At 32.6% G+C, this 20,751-nt stretch overlaps 1 protein-coding gene across 1 annotated transcript; it reads right to left on the bottom strand.

Annotated features, from left to right (window-relative positions):
* Positions 1-404: 404 nt before the first annotated feature.
* LOC110420602 (uncharacterized) lies at positions 405-1,335 on the bottom strand. Its single transcript, XM_021433980.1, has one exon. The coding sequence runs from the start codon at positions 1,206-1,208 to the stop codon at positions 501-503; it is 708 nt and encodes a 235-aa protein (XP_021289655.1). The 5' UTR covers positions 1,209-1,335; the 3' UTR covers positions 405-500.
* Positions 1,336-20,751: the final 19,416 nt, after the last annotated feature.

The raw sequence follows: 20,751 nt of genomic DNA, 5'->3' as shown, positions 1-20,751 counted from the left end.
TCAAGTGTCATCGGCTTAGTTCTAATTTAGTTTAAGTGTCTGTACGAGCTTTGAGATTCCCCATTCCCACGAAGACTGCGACAATTAGTTTGGTAATTAAGAGAAGTAAACATATTAATCTACCACGTAATTCCACATTCTGGCAAGTACTAACTCCCAACCCTAGGCCAACGGCTACCCTACCAAAGTGAACCCTGCAACCCTGCCCTTTGCAGACCCTGCCATTTCCATACCCTTTAAAGCTCCATAAAATCGTACCATTGTTTTAAATGCCCTCTACCAACCTCCTCTTTGCTTCTTTCACCTACATTTGTTTTTCGCTTTTAAAAAAATATAAAGAAACCATAAACCAAAATTAAAATAATCGACTACTAACTACTGGTACTAAGCACCTTTCAAAAACGTAAAAAAGACAACTAGTGCTAACTAAATTAAAATAAATTAATTACATGCAATGGACTAATTAAATTATTTCTTGTTTACAATTCAAGCAATTTTTACTAGCCTTCAATTCTTAAACTCACAAACCCGACTTCCCCATCAGTCAAAACGTCACCATCCGGCGAGATGACGTCATCATTTTCCGGCGACAATATCGAAATTTCCACATCACGACCAGGAGAAGGTGACGGAGTAAAGTAAGGAGGCGATGCACAAGGCGTTGAGAACGGCGTCGCTTCCTCAACATCAACTACGACCGCCACGTCATCAGCCACTTCAACCGGACCCGAGAAGCGATCCCTCAAACAAACCCGGTTGTCGCTTTTCACTTCAGTCTGATCAGCAGAATTCTCGACGCTATCAGCTCCTTCTCTTTCCTCTTCTTTTATCGTATACAAAATCCTAACTGGTCCGTACGCCGCCTGCCACTTTGCCAACTCGTCATCATCTGCCTCCACGGTGGCTGCCTCCGAATCGGAAGCCGTAGGAGCCTCCGTAGGCGCCGGAGACACCACCCCAGACGAAGGTTCCACACGGGCTGGTTGGTTTTTCCAGCAGAAGAAGTAGAGAAGTTCCTTAGACGAAGCAGCGTAAAAAGGAGAATTCGAGAACTCCGAGTCCACGGAACCATTACCGCCGCTGACGATGCTGCGTTGACGGAACCTCCGTTTTCGCCAAAGGACGTAAACGAGCTCTATGATGAAAGCTAGAAGGCATGTTGCGAAGATAACGACGAGGGCTGTTTCAAGCTTGGTTGAAGCATTCATGGCGAGGTTTTTTCCTTTTAATCCTTCACTGTTTTAGCTTATGTTAAAACTATGAAGAGTCAACTGAGGATTTGTGGAGAAAGAAAGAGAAGGGGCTTTTTTGTGTTTTTGTCTTGATAGGAAAACTATGGATGTACTCTCTCGGAAATTGTAGAGACGAGGAAAGGAAAGCGAAGGTTGATGATGACGTAGCAGTAGGAAGGAGTGACCTGGCCCACTGGCCCTTTGGTTTGTTTAGGCTATAAAATTTTGAATTAGATGGGCGGATTGGAACTTATTTATTTCTAAGGTAAAATATTTCAATTTTTAAAATTTTAATTAAAATTTTAAATAATTTATTAATTTTTAAAATAGATATTTTATTTCAAAAAAATCTTTTTTCTGGTATATAGGTCTAACCAGTATCAATTGTTATTATTTTTATTAATTTGATGATGTCATAATATTAAAAAATAATTTTTTTTATTAATTTTAAAACTTATTATTATATAATTTTTATTAAAATTTTATTAATTAAAAAAAAGAGGAGCACCCAATTGGTGCTTCCCTCTCTTGGGCTCCTGAGGAGTGGGGAGTGATCAGTGCTCCTTTTTTTTTAATTTTCTTTTAAAAAAATGATAATTTTTTAAATTAATAAAAAAAATATTTTAATTCTTTTATCATATCTATTAACAGTGTTTATACTTTTAAAGTGGAATATTTGTTTTGAAAACTAATAAAGTTACTTGAAATTTTAATTAAAATTTAAGAGTACAAGGTTATTTTACCTTTATTTCTACAATCAAATTTGGGAAACAAACAAGAGATGATAATGGTTAATTTGTAAATCAATATCTTTTATTGTTTGACCTAATTAGATAGAACTGGATAAAATTGGTAAACTATTACTCTTGTTAATGCTTCGGATGATGCTAATGTGATATTGATGTCTCTCACAAAATCTTTATTTTTTAAGAATTTTTTTGCCATGTCAATTTCTTTATACCGTGTCATAAAAATCAAATTACATCAAATTGTAGAGTATAAGGAATAAATTGAACAAAATTTTATAATGTAGGAACATATTGGGTACTTCAATAATTTTTTGTTTCATGTTATATATGTGAATGTTGGTATTCCTTATAAACTAAAATAGTGTATAAAGTATTCGAAAATCTTAAAACACTGTAGTTAAATGTAATTTTTGCTTCTAATATGTAATGTATGAACATATTTTGTTTTGTTGAAATATTTATGCAATCCAAGAAAAACTATGTAATGAAGTGGTATTATTATATTAACTTCCCATTTGTACCAAAAATGCACAAACAAATTATATTGCTTAATTACCAAAAAGATTGAGTCTAGTTTAAAAAGAATTGTAAGATCATCGTTGTTGTCTAATTATAAAAACAATTGTAAGACCCAACTGTAGCAGTAGTCCCAAGGCCTTTCACTAACTCAACAAAAATAACCACAAATAACAGCAGCACAATAAAGCACACAGTAAATCATTAGACATTTTTTATGTTTCTTGAGATGGCAAATCAGCAATGGATGACTTCAATCTACTGTTTTACTTGTTTTGTGCAGTTTTTTTGTAGCAATAGCAACAAATTCGGTGTTTTAATGTCAAAAATAAAGCAATAGCATTATCAACACAAAGCAATTAGTTTTTTTCTCATCAATAGCACAAAATGTTAGATTACAGGGACTAAATTGACCAGTTTTAAGGTAAAGGAACTAAATTAACAAAAATGCTATAGTACATGGACTTCTTAAGTAGTTTGACCATTTTGAATTAGTTAGGCATTTTTAAACTTATTTATTTCTAGGGCCAAATTTGGGATCCAAATTGGAGATGACAATGGTTAATTTGTAAACCAATATTTTTTATTATTTGACCTAATTTGATAGAATAGGATACCTTATAATGGAGTTCAAATAAAGTTTGGATAATAAAATTATTACCTGTCAAACGTTCGATATAACAATCATAGGATACTTAATATCCAAACTTAACTTTTAATATTAAATTTTAGTTTTATATATTACGTTTTGCTTATAAATTACTTATAATTAATATAACACATACTAAAATCGATTACTTGTTTTGAATATGATTTTAAACATTAATTTATTAAATTAATTTTTATTAACAAGATATAATTGATTTCAAATTTATTTTTTATTTCAAATTCAAGTTTAAATTTTTTATGAGCATTAAAATAATCAGATTTATATATTAACTATTGATTTTTAATTGGATTCAAATAGGACTTGAGTAGTTAAATTTTAATTGGATTTGAGTTTAAATATCTCAAAATTAACATAAATCTTACCTATTACCTACCACATCTCAATTCTAAAGACATGACTGACATAAAGACCTACATGAGTGTAGCCCGTTAAGCCCCAAGCAAGCCTCATACATCTTTTACATATACTTATTCATTTACAATTCCATACATACATATATGGGTGTCTATGTACACCACTCAATTATGTCAATTAATAATAGTCATGCATAACCATAAGCATAATTCTTTCATCAATATTCATATGTTCACACACTCATAGTTGGCACGCTTCCTATGCCCCCAATCATCTATGGCCTCGTTACCATGGGCTTCACATGTCTTAAGCACCTCCATTGGTGCTTAACACAAACATTTAATACATTAGCAACATAAACATAGGTAGTCTCATTTTATTTACATAACCATGTTATCATCATAAACATGAAATAAACATAAAGACTCGACTTGACACATTGCTGAGTGTGTTACGACTCTAGAAGGCTCGAAGGAAAGCACTATCACACGTACCAAGTATGAGTTGAGCTACTCCTCTATAAGGTAGCAAGCCAAACGAGCTACTAATCTAAAACAAAAACAATAATCATCAGGTGTGAGTTATAAAAATTAATGAGTAAATGCAAAAAAGGGCCAAGCCAAAGGGGAAGAGCTTCTCCAACAATCCATAACTTAAAATAAGCATGAATTCATAGATAATCATCTCATTTCCTTCAAAAACACTTGAATAATGTTGTTACAAGTTAAAATCTTGTGATTTTAGTTGAATCTTAGTCACACAAAAGTTTGGATTGAAAGGGGAGCTTAAAGTCAAGTGAAAAGCCTTTTGGAAAAAGAAAACAAGAGGTTTTGTATCTTACGTATCGATATCTTCATGATAGGTATTGATTCTTTTCATCAAAAATGCTTTTTGGGTCACAAGTATTGATATTTTTTAAGGAAATATTGATACTTTGCATAGAGAATGCTTCTTAGGGCATTTTGTTTGCTAGGTATTGATATTTGTAGATCAAGTATCAATACTTTATTCATATAAACTTAGAAATTGGGCATTTTCCAGCACATTCAACTCTCTATAACCATTCTAACATCTATGCTTGCTATATCACTTAATAGTTCATCTGAATTACATGAAAATGTAACTTGTACATACATTCATAATGCAATTCAACAATATTACAATAACAACCACATCATCCATATTTCATAACATCGTGATCATTATGAATTTATTATGTAAGTCATGTAAATGAATGTCATGTAGGACTGGTACAATGTCACATCTTGTTTTCTAGAGGATCATGACTGACACTAAGTCTTACATGGGTACAGCCCACTAGGCCCTAGTAAGCCTCATAACCTTCATTTCATCATCAATCATTCATAGATACATGTATTCAACATAATGGCTAGAGACCCACATAACTAGTTCGTAAACATATAACATAAACATAATCATTCATCCATACTTGGCACCATCACACAATTATGGAACTTCTCAATATAAAGTTTGGAAATGTATCTCATTCATTTAAAAGTCTGTAAGCATATTTACATTTCATGTCAAAATTAGAATGCACTTTTATTGCTCATATGGGCCCTAAGGCCATCAACTATATCATTTATACATTTCCATATTAATATAATGACATTTAATGGCTTATCAACAATGAACAAGTATTATAAACAATACAAATAAAAACTGACCTGTCAAGTAGAACATGACCCCGCCTCCCTAAGCTTCAAAAAGGCTATTTTATCACTTATCGAAAAAATAACGGATCACATCTTGTGGCACTGGTGGCTGGTGAGCTATCATAGATTTGTAACAAAAATAGAAAAACTAACATGTGAGTCATAAAGACTTTATGAGTGAATACGAGAAAAGGACAACGTAAGGGAAAAGTTTTTGCAATAAAACATACTTTTCAAAAATAACATGAGTTTCATAAACATTCATATAGTTCCTTTCAATGCCCAATAATCATCATTTCAATCATTTCTCATAAATATAGTTTAAATCCAAGTTATGTAATCATTTGGATAAACAATTTTGTAGTGCCTTATACAAAAACATTTATGAGGAAGAAATGATAGATTCTTGTTCCTTTAAATACTGGTACCTTACCTTTGGTAGCACTACTAACCTTTCATTCATACCTAATATGGTGGGTTCCATTAATCACATTTGAGTATTTATTGTTTTTCTTTTTTTACTTACCATGCCTCTATATTGTCATTACATGTTCGTACATAGCTTAACATCCATCATAGCAACAATACGTTATAAGAATACAATATCTATCTTATTTACATCATCTTTCCAATAATCAATGGTGCCTGTCTCAACTTAGAATAGATAAAGGAATGATCACCATTACCTTGGATTTCCTTAGTTTTCAAAAGTGGCATACTAGCCTCACTTATGCTTGAGTGGTGTATGCCCCATTTAGGATGAATAGTAGAATAATCTGCACTGCCTCAGATTCTTTTTGAGCTAGTGTGAGAGGCACATTAGCCTCACCCGCATTTGAGTGGTCCTCGCCCCAACTAAGAACGGATAGTGGAACAATTCCCACTACCTCATATTGCCTTTTTCCTTTCTTGAGTGGCATATTAGCCTTACCCACATTACTCGTGACTTGAGGGTGACTAGTAACCGTAATATATTTCGCGAATTCATATTTACTATCATTAAATCATTTTATTCATAATTCATCATGTATGTAGAAGTTACATCACATACCATTTCATAATCATGCATTTCATGCTATGACACCTCTTTACTCAAGCATCACTATGGATGAGAACACCCACATCTGTTTAAGCACATCATCATCATAAGCTTACATTTTCTATCCATTCATAACTTAAGGGTAGCATTAATGACCTCCACCATACATTCCTTTAGCATACATACCATTCATATCATCATACCATTAGGGTCATTTTTAAGAAAACCATTGAAAAAGCTTATCATTCTTTATTGAAAACTAATTTGTAGTAGAGATAGTTACTTAGATAATAGATTTGAAAACATCATTTGAAAATTTTTCCTTAAACATTTTTTATTTATTAAAAGCAATCTAGCATCAATCATGGGAGTCAACCAAGTCGATAAATCATGTTTAACTTTACCGTCTAAACTACTTAAAATGGTGTATCCACTCACTTTGACAAAAGCATGCTTATAAACCTTGCTTCATCAAACCTTGCTTGTCCTACAATACTTGAACTCGACAAATCCTATCATAATAGTTGCTAGCATAAGTTCTTAATTTTTCCAACAAACCCATTTAATTGAAACGAGTCGAGTAAACCCATATTTGTTCCTTTTAGGCCAATAATCTATAAAACTTCTAACCAAAAGCTTTTATAATGAAACCATAAACATCTTTACCTCAAATATGTATTTAGAAAGAAAAACGCTAAAAATCTTAACTCAAAAAAGAGAAAATCGCTTAAACTTGTAGAAAATGGAAGTTAGGTTATAACCTTGGTTGCTAACTTCAAAAATGGCTAAATTTTACCTAAAAATCGAGTTAGAAGCTAAATCCTTGCTATATGGAGTCCATGGAGGTTGTATAAGGGTTTAAAGAGTGAAAGAGAGTATTTGAAAGCTAAAAGAAGTGGGAAATGAGAGAAAAATCACAGCTAAGGCTATTATTTTTTTAGGTTGGAGCCTTAGTGTCACGAACTACCCTCATTTGCTTAAGTATGAGATAGTCTGTGTGGCGCTTGAGTGAACGCTTCTAGGCAAGCTAGCCAATAACTCATTTACATCTAATCAAACGTCAACAATAGCAAAACATTAGACTAAGGCAATGCATATTGAAATTATTGGGCATACCAAATGCCATACACGTAACCACTGAGACCAAATAAGGGAAAATATTTGATTAATAAGAAAATGAGTACAAAGGGACCGAGACACACCATTGTTGGGCTATGGGGGTAGCCTTAAATGATTCACTACAAACATACCTTTACCAATGAGGCAACCCAATAATACGTCAACTACTCATCCCTTATAAAGAGTTTACGAGATTTTACAAGCATTTTACCGATAACCATTACAATGCTTGAAATAAAGATATCTTTTTCCTAAAGGGTCTTTCCCCCTAAAGACTTAACAAGTATTTCTAGAGATGTTAGCATGAGCCATTACAATGTATGAAAGGGGGACATTTCTCTCAAAAGCACAAAAGACTCAATTTCCTAGACAACTCTAGCATGTCATCGTCCGAGATAAGGTTAGCTCATGACATTCTCCCTCACTCAATTTATTGATGTCTTCGTTGACTAGTTGGCTTGGAATTCTTCAATATTTTGTTAAAAGGCGTGAAGATTGGCCTTTTTCTGCCTGTTGATCTCATTTGGCCCTTAACTTTTTCATCTCACTAGGTATTCTTGTATTGGTCGTCGGTTGATTATTATCGTTCTCCTTGCTATAATCTCCTCCATTCAATGCTGTGATGGTGGCTTTGTGTTGATGATGACTTTTATGGTTTAACTTCTACTTGTATCTATTGAATTTGCAAGGAACGGCTTTAGGTTGTTAACTTGAAACACGATGTGTACCTTCATCAGCTTGGGTGGATCAATCCTGTAGGAAGTCTTCCCCACTTTGGCTACAACTAGTATTGGACCTTCATACTTTTGTATTAGTCTTCAATCTCCCTTCCTTAGGAATCAAAGTTGTTCAGGTATCAACTTCACTAGCACCAAGTCTCCCATTTGAAAATGCTGCTCTTTTCGACCTTTGTTCGCCCACTTTTTCATGCGGTTAGAGGCTTTTTTTAAATCAGCTTTGATGATGTCAGTGTTTTGTCTTTATTCTTTAGCAAAGTTGAACGTCTAGGGATTTTTCTCACAATACGATTCCATTAAGGTATGGGGAAGTCTAGGTTGTTGTCCGGTGATGACCTCGAAAAAGGGTTCTATTAGTGGTTGAGCTCTTCTGTGAATGAAACATAGTTGAACCATATCTACTAGGTTAGGCCAATTCTTCTGGTTCACTTGTACAAAATGTCACAAGTATTCTTTTAACAACCTATTGAACCATTTTGTTTAACCATCTATTTGTGAGTGATAATTAGAAGATATGTTTAGTTTTGACCCCAACAGCTTGAAAAGCTCTTTCCAAAAAAAATTGTAAACCTTGGATCTCTGCCACTGATAATGCTATTAGGAACACCACAATATTTTACCACATGTTTAAAAATCGTACGAGTCGTTTCTTCTACGGGGCCAAACTTTTACACTAAAATGAATGTCGTATACTTGAAGAAATGGTCCACCACTACCAAAATTGTTGTCATATCTCCCACTTTAGGAAGTCCTACAATAAAGTCGAGAGAAATACTTTTCCACGGTTTGGTTGCCATTGGTAGATGTTCGAGCATTCTCGTTGGTCTTTGTCTATCTACTTTGTCTTACTAGCAAATAAGCCATATTTTCATATAATCTATCACATCTTGCCGCATATGAGGCCAATAGTAACCTTGTTTCAGTAGTATAATGATCCGCTGCCAACCTAGATGTCCTACCTAAAGAGTGTAGTGACATTTTTGCATTAATTTTTACTTAAGCTTTCCCGTTCTTGGAACAAATATGCATGGCTCTTTCGTTAGTATGAGTCCAGTTTTCACCTAAAAGTATTTTGACTTTTCACTCTCCACCAACCTTATAATGGCCATTGCTTGGGGAACTCGATGCAAGTTTTCCTCAATAAGATTATAGATAGTTGTGGTCACTTTACTAGCTGTCATTGGTACAATCACCTTTAGAGCTACGAATTTGGCATTTTTGCTAAAGGCGTCTGCCACATGGTTTGCCTTTTCAACTTTGTACTAGAAGGAAAAATCAAACTCGACTAGGAACTTTTGCCATCTCACTTGTTGGGCTGTAAGTTTTAATTGTGTGAGGAAGTGACTTACGACTGTGTTGTTAGTCTTAACCACGAATTGTGATCCTAGCAAGTAGTGTTGTTTGGCCCATAAATAGTGAATCACTTCTAATAGTTCTTTCTCTTATGTTGTGTATCTCTTCTCAACTTCATTCAACTTTTGACTTTTGAATGCAATCGGGTGTCATTCTTGTAATAACACTCTTCTAAGGGAAATGTCTGATGCATTTGTCTGTACTTCAAAGGACATTACAATAACGATGGGGGGGTCATAAAACAGATTCGTCTCCATCGCATCTTTCAAGCCTTTGAAGGCTTCTTTGCACTGTGACGTACAACTCCACTTTTGACCCTTTTTCAGCAATTCTATCAATGTTACTGTCCTTTTTGAATAAACTTCCATAAATTTCCAATAATAATTGGCTAGCTTTAAGCACCTGCGAAGCTTAGTTTTATTTTTAGGGGCTGCTCACTCTTTAATAGTCTTCACTTTCTACATGTCCATCTAAATGTGCCCTTATTCAATTATGTGACCAAGGAACTGAATTCGAGTTTTTGCATATGCACATTTCTCCCTTTTCAAATGCAACTAGTTGTCACGTAGACTTTGGAAGACCTACCACAAGTGTCGTTGATGCTCCTCGAAGATTGAATTGCACACCACAATATCGTCTAAGTAGATTATCATGAACTTGTCCAAATAATCATGGAACACTTGATTTATCAATTCAAAAGGTAGCAGAGCATTGGTAAGTCTAAAAGGCAACTTGTCTAATTGTTTCCTTATGTCATCTAACTTTGAGGGAGCCATTCTATATGGCCCTTTCACAAGTGACTTAACTTCTTAGAGTAATTCTATCTCGTGATTGACAACTTGTCTAGGTGGTAAGACCTTGGGTAGTTGTTCTATCATCATATCTTGAAATTCTTCGAAAACCATTTTCTCTTTTTCAAGTATTGGATTCATGTTATCTTCACCTTTATAGATGAGCATGGCCACATAAGAGGGCTCACCTTTCTTGATCCCCTTCTTAAATTGTATAACTGATATAATCCTCTTCCCACTTTTGGGTAGAATTGTAGTCGGTACCACAGATGATTGTTCTCCAAAAAACATTAGACAACCCATAGCAGGGAAAAGGATGGTTTGTGTTTCATCATAAAATCCAAGCCCAAGACAAAATCAAAGTCATCTATAGTGGTTATAATCATGTTCACCTTTCCTTCCCAGGAGTTAATCTTAATATTTATGTCTTTAGAGTTCCCTATAATAGCTGACGATGGCTAGTTAATTGGTTTAATCTGCCCAAAGTCTTTCTTAACTTTAATACCACATCTATTTACCTCATCCGAGGAGATGTAGCTGTTTAAGGTCACCGTGTCGAGCATGGCTTTGGTTCTTTTCTCATTCAACAACACATCTGCATACATTAAACCTTAGTAGGGCTTCTTTTCCATCTTTTTTAGTTGTGTTTGTAAAGCACTAAGGAAATGAATGGAACCCACTGATGTTGGCTGTTTATTGACTTCTTCAACTGTGGTATGGTGTCTCAATATTGGTAGTGCATATCACACTAAGAGTTGCTCGGTGAGGACAATCAGCTACTCAATGTGGTTCTTTACATAGAAAATAAGATATCGAAGGTCGTGGCTTGAAGTTCCATAGCTTGTTTGTTCTTGGTCAAGGTGAGTCTTTAATAGTTGGTTTCTTATTGCCTCCCCCATTTAAAAGTCTGTTAACTCTCGAAAATTTTGCCCCACTATTTAAGCTAGAGTTACTAGTCTTGGATGGAGGGTCTTTCCTTTTATTGGAGTTTTCACTTAATCAGTAAGGCGCTTGGTAACTACCATTGCCGAAGTCACAACTTGTACATTCTGTCATTGTAACTCTATATTCGCCCATTGTTTCAAACCCTCGAGAAAATAGAACAGTCTATCTTTTCTTAAAAGGTCTTTCCCCCTAAAGACTTAAATTTCTAGAGATGTTAACACAAGCCATTATAATGTTTGAAAGAGGGACATTTCTCTCACAAGTACAAAAGACTCAATCTCTTAGACAACTCTATCTTGTCATAATTTGAGATAAGGTTGGCTCATGACACCTAGGATTGACCTAATAGTTATTTTTTAATTTTCAACTTGTAAAGATCAACCCTTTTACCATTATGGATCGATCCTAGAGTTTCTATAATGTTTTTAAAGATTCCATCTTATGGGGGATTAACCTTTTTTACTCTAAGGGATGATCTTGGGCATTTCCAGAAGCTGATCCAATGTTTGGTGATGTTAAGATCAATCTTCCCTTCCTTAGGTATCGATCCTAGGCATCTTTAGTAGTTAACTTAGACCAAAATACATTCAGGGATTAACCCTCCCTCCATAGGGATTGACCTTTTATGCCTCAACTTGTAAAAATTACCTTCCTTTGGGTTCCTTTTGCTACCATTCTTTCAAGTAATCATCATCCATAAACATGACAACATATTATGAAGAATTTTGACATCAAATGGTTGGAAAACCCAACCAATAATCATAATCAAAATAAAATTCATAAAATGTCAAATTTACTAAGTTCCACATAATGAGAAATTGGGGTTTCACACATATTCGCCCCAGCTCATGGCTATATAGTTGTGTGGTACAACACCACACATCAAAGCCGTCATATGTGTGTGGTTCAACACCCCACATCATGGCCGTCATGTTTGTGTGGTAAAACACCCTACATTAAGGTCCTCATGTTTGTGTGGTATGATGCCCCACATCAAGCTCTCATGCTTATATAGTCTTAACACATCAATAACAAGCAATCTCATCGGCTTACTTGAGAGTTTATAGATCAATAACAAGCAATCTCATAGTCTTACTTGAGAGTTCACATCGACTCAACATATTCATATCATCATGTACAATTTCTCTTACGCACTTTAGCATTTCATGGGCACTAATGCCATAGTCATATACATACTTCATATTCATCTCATTATCATAAAGTGGGCATTCATTCATCCACCTTAACATTTATCTAGTCATGCATATATCACATATCAATCATGCCATCATGATTTCATTTTAGAGGAAAACATTTGAAAAGGCTTGTCCTTTTTTTTAAAAAAAAAACTACTACATAGCATTTATATTTACATAATATAGATACTTTTTGAAATAACATTTGAAATCATTTAACCTAATGCTAAATCATTTGTATTCATAGAGATAACATTCAAATCGTATAAAGCGGTGAACTCAATAAACATGCTTAGTTTTATGCATAGCAAAATAATTTAAAACATTGCATTTACCCACATCGATTGAGTTATCAACTTAGCAAGCATTCGAAACATCAAACCTTCACTCCAATTCAATCCTTAGAGCATCAATCGATCCTATAACAACAACCACATAATCGTAAACACCATTTTAATCATAAATCTCGTATTTTAAGGCTAAGTTATTATTAACCCTAACCAAATCTTATCTAATCTAACTTTGCAACTAGTTAATCTACTGTTCAAGCATAAAATAACAACTTAAAAGCTTAAATCTACCTTCTTCTTACCTTAGTGATCTTGTAGAGAGAAAAAACCAAGTTGAGTTCAAAACCTTTTGAAAGAGAAACTTGAATCTATTGAACGAGTATAAATCAGAAGTTGGAAATCAAAGTTTAAAAGAGTTTTTCATTTTTGAAAAATATGCAATTTTATTGCTAGTTTCCAAGACAAGTGGCCTTGAACTTCTCTTACATGTAAATATAAAAACATACAACAAAATAAAAAATAATAACCCTTAAGCAATTTTAACTAGGGTTTGGGGATATTCAGGAAGCTAAGTGATATGACTAATAAAGCATCTCACTCAAGCATGACCAGATGTATCCTTGTAAACAGTGAAGTTTCTTGTCTTAATTTAAATCCTATCCATTGTCCAAACTCATTCAAGTGCAAGCCTTCAAATCGTGAAATATTAGAATTTTCACACCATTTATATGCTGCTAGAATTTAGCTCAATTCACATTAACGCAGCTAAATCCTTCATCGCCTAGCTTTTTAAGAAGGTTCTAGCATTTTTAATTTAATCTATCTTATCTATAGCATTAAGATGTAGATAAATCCAACTGACCCTTACAAATCAAATTTAAAAAGAGCCCAATATCAACAAATTATGCCCTTCACATCAAATTCTTGAGTTTAATACTTCAAAGAATCCTACTTAATGTTTAACTCCATCCTTAGCCAACTTGTCAACTTCCTTATTACCTTGTCTTAATATATATGATATTTTCTAGCTTGAAATTGCTGATTGATAGATAGAAACCATGCATTGCCTACATTTCCACAGTGCTTCAATAAGCTTAGTTGTGAAATTTCACCCTATTAGATGATGCTAAGTTCAAAAATCCTTAGGTGAGCATGCATAATCATGCTTTGAAACTTTTAAATTAAGTTTTAAGCGTGGAAAATTTTATGTTTTGATGCTTGAAGATGATTTATATAAGTTTGGTTTTTAAAAAGAGTCCAAATGGACAAAGTTTGAGTTTATTTTTGCTTACTAAAGACTATTTATCAATAGATGTTCTTCATCTATTAATAGATACAAATCAAAAAATATTTCTAAGAAAATGGAAGAACGTCTATTGATAGATGTTCATTATTATTGATAGATGTTCATTATTTATAGATAAACAAGCTTATTTATTAATAGATAGCAATCTGAGAGCTTTTTAAAGAATCTTGAAACCCCAATCTATCAATAGATGGGTCATTTATTGATAGATGATATTGTTTCAGAAAAATAAAAAGGGTAAAAATGTATTTTCACACTGCATACTATAAATATGTTATATTAAACGAGGCTTGGCAGCCCTTAATCGTTTTTGCAAGGTAATTTTCAAATCCTAAACCCTCTTTAACTATTTTCAACCCACAACCTCATTTTTTATGATTTAAAGCTTGAATTTAAGTTTTTAAGAAAAGATGACAATTTTTAACTGTAAATCCTTGATTTATGATTTTTTCCAAAACTAAGGATGATATTTTTATTCTCAAATTTTCTGTTGAGTACTTGAGCTCAAATGTTTTGTGACTTTTCTTAGCATCAAAGCTCACATAGGGTAAGGATGAAGGATTTATAGGTTCCCATGCATTTATTATGTTAAAGTAACAGTGGATTTAAGCTAGAAAATTAGTTTTAGTCAAATTCAATTAGTTTCCAAAATGCTTAGAATGGGTATTACAAAATTTTAAGTCTAGATATTGATTGCCATGATTGTTGAATGTTAAAAATGATTGAAAACTCTAAGGAGTTCACCAAAAAGAGAGTTGTGATTGGAGTTAGAAATTGAACCTCTAATTAGGTGAGTAGATACACCTTTTCAAGTATTTTAATATGGTAAAGTGATTTTTAATGTGATGATTCAATAATGCATGATGAATCATTATTTGATGATGTCTTTCAAAGGATTGAATGCAAGGGACTTTTCAATTGGCTCTGAATCAATGATTTCAAAGGATTTAATGCAAGTGGTTTCTAAATTTGATTTGAAACTATACCATTTCTAGATGATTGAATGAAAATGTTTTCAAAGTGTTTATGAATCTACTATGTATGTAAATATGCTACTATGTATTAGTTTTCAATAAGGGAGGACAAACCTTTTCAAATTTATCCTTTAAAATGAGATGAATGGTATGATGTACATACTTGACATGATGTAGCATGTAAGGTATGATGGATGCATAAGTTACATTTATGAGATTATGACCTATATGCCATGAGATGTATGTGTTGAGAATCTCATGTACACTGTAGGCTAAGCATGTGAATGATTTATGAGATTATGAAATGCATGCCATGAGATGTATGTGTTGAGATAGTCATATACACTATAGGTTGAGCATGATGATGATTTATGAAAATGTTACATGTTTGTGACATAAGTTACGGATAAGAAATGATCCTAAGCTTCAGAAAACCTATGACGGTAATGGGGATTGATTACTATCCGCTTGAGTGAGGTGAGACCACTCAAAGTTTATGGGTGAGGCTGATGTGCCACTCACACAGCTATGATGATCATTCATTCGAGGTGAACCAGACGTTAGTGAGGACTTTGTCTACTACCTTCTTGAATGAATTGGAACCACTCGAATAATTATGAGTGAATGGAATGCCACTCCCATAACGCATTAGGAAACCTTTAAATAGTTGGGGTTTAAACCATTATTCATCGGAATGGTGTAGTCCCACTCATAGATAGGAATATTATGATGAATGAGGCTAATAAGTCTAAGTCATGATTGAATGAGTATTGCTTGATGTGTTGTACATTCAAATGCTTATATTATGATTGAATGATTATTGGCGATGTTATTCATACTAGATTATGGTGATATTGCCTTGGTTAGACAAATCCTTAGCTTAAGGAATAATCCCATGAGATATGAGGACTTATGGAATGATTATGTGTAGGATTTTACCCTAAAATGTAAGTTACAGTACTAATTTATCGATAGTTGAGGGTCCTATATCAATAGATAAAAGTGCTTTACCATTCGGACAATGTGAGTGCATTTTGAGATTCTATCAAGGCTTACAACTTTTACTTGTTGGCAAAAATTGGAGCAGATAAACAACAAAAAGAGGTATGAGGTGTGATACACTGTTCTCAAGGATAATTTTCGCCCATTCGATGTATGAAACTCAATGCAAAAAGATTAATGCAGTTATCTTTTAAGATTCAATAAACTTTTCATGAATAGTTTGCATAAACTATCAAAGATACAAGAGTTGTAAAAAATGAAGAAGAAAAAACCCAACAAGGCTAAGTAAAAAAGAGGAAGAAGGGAAAAGTGACTTTTGGTGTGTTGAGAACAAATGTGGAGCCTAATATTTATAGAGAAGAAACAATTATTTGGAAAATCAGAAAATATCAAAAAATAAACATTGAAAATATTCTAGTGAGATATTTGAGTATAGGAATCAAGATATAAATGGTAAAACTTTTATTCTATAATAGTTTAGTTTACAATACTAGAATATATTTTGGTTGGCAAAATCAAAGACCAATTCAAATTGTATTTTCCAAAGATTTTTCCACCTCGATAAAATGATTTGGTCAAGGTAAGGTCAAAATGTTGAAAATAAAAAAAATATAACTAAGGTACAAGATATCACTTTGGCCTAGCCCACGTTTATCCTCACATGTGGGGGGCGGGGGGGGGGGATCGCTATTTCTCAAGGCTTGGCCTTATCTCGTGTGCATGCGAGTTCACTTTCTGTTTTAGCTTTCAACAACCTCATAATGAGCTTGCTTATATAAAACACTAACATCTTTTGTACCTAGGCAATTTAGGATAGAAACCTTATGAGATATCACTATATGTCCAACAATCCCCCATATATTTCATAAGGTTTCATAATAGAAAGATTTTGGTAGGTCTAATCTTACTTAAGTGTAATGCATCAAGATTGGTGCTTTTATGAACGAGGCTTAGAAAGAATGAAGTAAAAATTATAGAATTTGGGTGAACTTTATAACTTATATGAACAAAAAATTCTTTATGTGAAATATGATTTTCATCAATCACTTTACACCACCACAATTTCTATTGTTCAATGCAGTTTTGCATGAATAAGTCATACATGTGCTTAGTTATTCATAATGCTTTAGTGATTTTGCCACAAATCTCATAGGAGCGACCTCACTTAACATTTATATAAGTGATTCCATCAAGTGTATACTGCAATTTAATACACTACCCATAAGGGATATGGAATTCATTAAGAGTTTAACTTAACCTCTCTATTGCAGCCTTGCACTATTACACATCATAGAAGGTATAATAATTTAATAGCACATCAATTTATCAACAAATAACTTGTTATTATCTATATGAACCTAATACATGAGATCGCCAATGACATATATTGAGTTACCATTGTTGTTGATTTTTTCAATTGGCCTAAGTCACATTCCCCTCGATGTATCATTAATTAATTTTTGCTCAAGGGTTTAGTTAGAGGGTTTGCCAAATTCAATTTTGACTTCACATAATTAATGGATATAATTCCATCTCTAAGCAGTTGTTTTACTACATCATGTCTTAAACGAATGTGTCTATTCTTACCATTGAAAGTTTTATTCTTTACTATTGCTATTGCCGTTTTAACAATCATAATGCATAGACACATAAGGTGTTGGTTTCATTCCCAACAGAATGTTAGCTAAGAGGTTTCTTAACCACTCAACCTCATCGCCAACTAACTCCAAGGCTACAAATTTTGATCCCATTATAGATTTAGTAATTATTATTTGTTTGGTTGATTTTCAAGTTATAGCAGCCCCATTAAGGGTGAATGCATATATACTTATGGATTTTGTCTCATCTAAATCTAAGATCCAATTAGTATCAATGTATCCTTTTAATACAACAATAAATCCATTATATAAAATACCATTGATTATGGTGCTTCTTAAATATTTCATTACTCTGCTCAAGGTAGTCCAATGATCTCGATTGGGACTTTGTATATATCTACTCAGTCTACACACATTATACGCTATATTAGGTCGAGTATAATTTATCAATTCATCAAACTTCAAATAATTTGAGCATACTCAAACTGAGCCACACTATCACTTTTATTTTCTTTAATAGGATATTAGCATCATAAAGAGTACTCATAGGTGTGACATTAAAATATCTAAACTTTTTAAGTAGCCTTTTAACATAATGCTTTTGTGTTAATATTAGGCCACTATTACATCTTACGATTTTAGCACCCAAGAAAACATTGGCTTCTCCTAAATCTTTCATATCAAATTTAGAAGTTAAAAAACATTTTGTTTTATTGACAACATCAATGCATGTACCAAAAATAAACATATCATCAACATATAAGCTAATAATCACACATCCACCATCTATAGTTCTTGTGTACACATATTTATCAACTCCATTAGTCGAAAATCCATTACTAACAAAAACTTGATTATGTCTCATATGTCATTGTTTTGGGGCATGTTTTAAGCCATATAAAGATTTAATTAATTTACAAACTCTGTTTTCTTGAGTAGGAAGAACACATCTCTAAAGTTGTACCATATAAATTTTTCTTTTAAATCACATTTTAAAATAATTGTTTTAATATCTATTTGATGAACAACAAGTTTATAAATAGAAGCTGATGTAATTAAAACACAAATACATGAAATTCTTGTTATTGCAACAAGAGTATGAAAATAGTCAATATTTTATTTTTGAGTAAAACACTTAACAACTAATATAGCTTTATATTTATCAATAGAACCATCGAGATTAAACTTTCTTTAAAAATCCATTAGCTCCAAGTGGTAAATCAACTAATTTCCAACTTTGATTTTGTAAAATAGAATCAATTTCATTTTTTATGGCTTTTGTTTGAAGTGGACTTTCTATTGAAAAAATTGCATTAGCTTAAGTTAAAGGATAATTTTCTACAAGTGTAAAAATCATCACCAAAAGAAATTTATTTCCTTCATCTTTTACTCATTCTCAAATCATCATTTGGTATTTCAAAATTATTTTTACTAAAATGTGCATACGAAATTTTATTAATTCTTAATGAAAAATAATGCCAAAAATATTTAGCATGTTTTGTTTTAACAATTGTATTATAATCAAGAGCATCACTTTTTAATACAATAAATCTATATATAGTGTTATGTTCAATATAACCAATAAACATGCAATCAAATGTTTCAAAGTTAATTTTTCTTTTCTTAGAATCAGGAAACATAACCTTAACAAGACACCCCCACACTTTTAAAAATTTTATGTTCGGAGAATAGCCATTCCATAATTCATAAGGTGTCTTACCAATTTTCTTTTAAGGAATTATATTTTGAATATGACATGCTGATAATAATGCTTCACCACACAAATTTTCATATACATTAAAACTAACAAGCATAGAATACACCATTTCTTTTAATGTTCTATTTTTTCTTTCAGTTACACCATTTGATTCAAGGGAATATGGAGGAGTAATTTCATGAATAATTCTTTCTTTTTTACAAATATTATAAATCAGTATATATTCACCACCTCTATTTGATTTAACTCTTTTTATTTTTTTATTCAATTAATTTTCTACCTCAGCTTTATACTTAAGAAATATGCCAAAAGCTTTATCTTTATACCTAAGTAAATAAACTTTAGTAAATCTAAAGTAATTGTCAATAAAAGTAACATAATAGTGCTTACCACCTTTAATCATAGTTTATTTCAAATCTCCTAAATCAGTATGAATTAAACTTAACAACTCACATTCTCTATTTACTGAAATACAAGTTTTCTTAGTCAATTTTGTTTCAGCACATATTACACATTTACTAAAGTATACATTTTTAATACCAAAAATTAAATCTAGTGATTACATTTTCTTGATATAAGGAATGCTAATGTGTCTTAATCTACCATGCCATATATCAATAGAGTCAATCAAGTAAGTAGAAGAACTAATATTTTCATTTAGGATATTTGAAATGTTGAGCACAAAAACTCCTTGATTACAATAACCCTTGCCCATAAAGACATTATTCTTTGTGATTACAATCTTGTTACATTCAAAAGACACTTTCATTCCAGCCTTGTCCAATAGAGCACAAAAATCAAGTTTAACCTTATATTAAGAACATGCAAAACATTATTCAGAGTTCGGGTTTTGGTAGATATGAGTTTGAGAAGGACTTTTCCTCTACCAAGAACTTGAGCAATTTGCGAATCGCCAATCTATATTATCTAAAGACATTTTTGTTTACATAAATATGATTAGTAGCACTTGAAGTCTACTACCCATTTTTTCACACTAGCCGCAATATTGTCTTGAGAAATTACCATGGCAATTATGTTATTGGATTCATCTGCTTTAACCAAGTTGACTTTTGGATTAACAAGTTTGTCATTTCCCATTTCTATCTTCAAGCATTGTGATGCATGATACATGGCTTTCCATAATAAAACAAGTACTTTTCTTTTTAAGGTGGGATTAGTAACTTTGGGTTCATAATAAGGTTTTTTATTAGTGTACCTTTATTGACGATACTGGATTTTGTCTTGCATCAGATTGGCAACATTTACAATGGTGGTAGCAGCTGTTGGGGTAAAACCATTAACAATGGTGGTGGAAGAACAACATTATAGGTATGAGAATCTATATTATCCTTAAGATTGTTGGCAAAAATTAAAGCAGATAAACAATTCAAAGAAGTTTGAGGCGTGATACACTATCTTTAAGGACAATTTTCACCCCTTCAAAGTATAAAACTTGGCTCAAAAAGATTAATGCGATTATCCCTAAT

Source organism: Theobroma umbraticum, unplaced genomic scaffold, assembly GCF_002168275.2.
Source record: "Theobroma umbraticum cultivar Fairchild unplaced genomic scaffold, ASM216827v3 scaffold_86.0, whole genome shotgun sequence".
Lineage (NCBI taxonomy): Eukaryota > Viridiplantae > Streptophyta > Magnoliopsida > Malvales > Malvaceae > Theobroma > Theobroma umbraticum.
The sequence above is the reverse complement of the archived record's forward strand: the minus strand, read 5'-3'. Positions and strand labels throughout refer to the sequence as shown.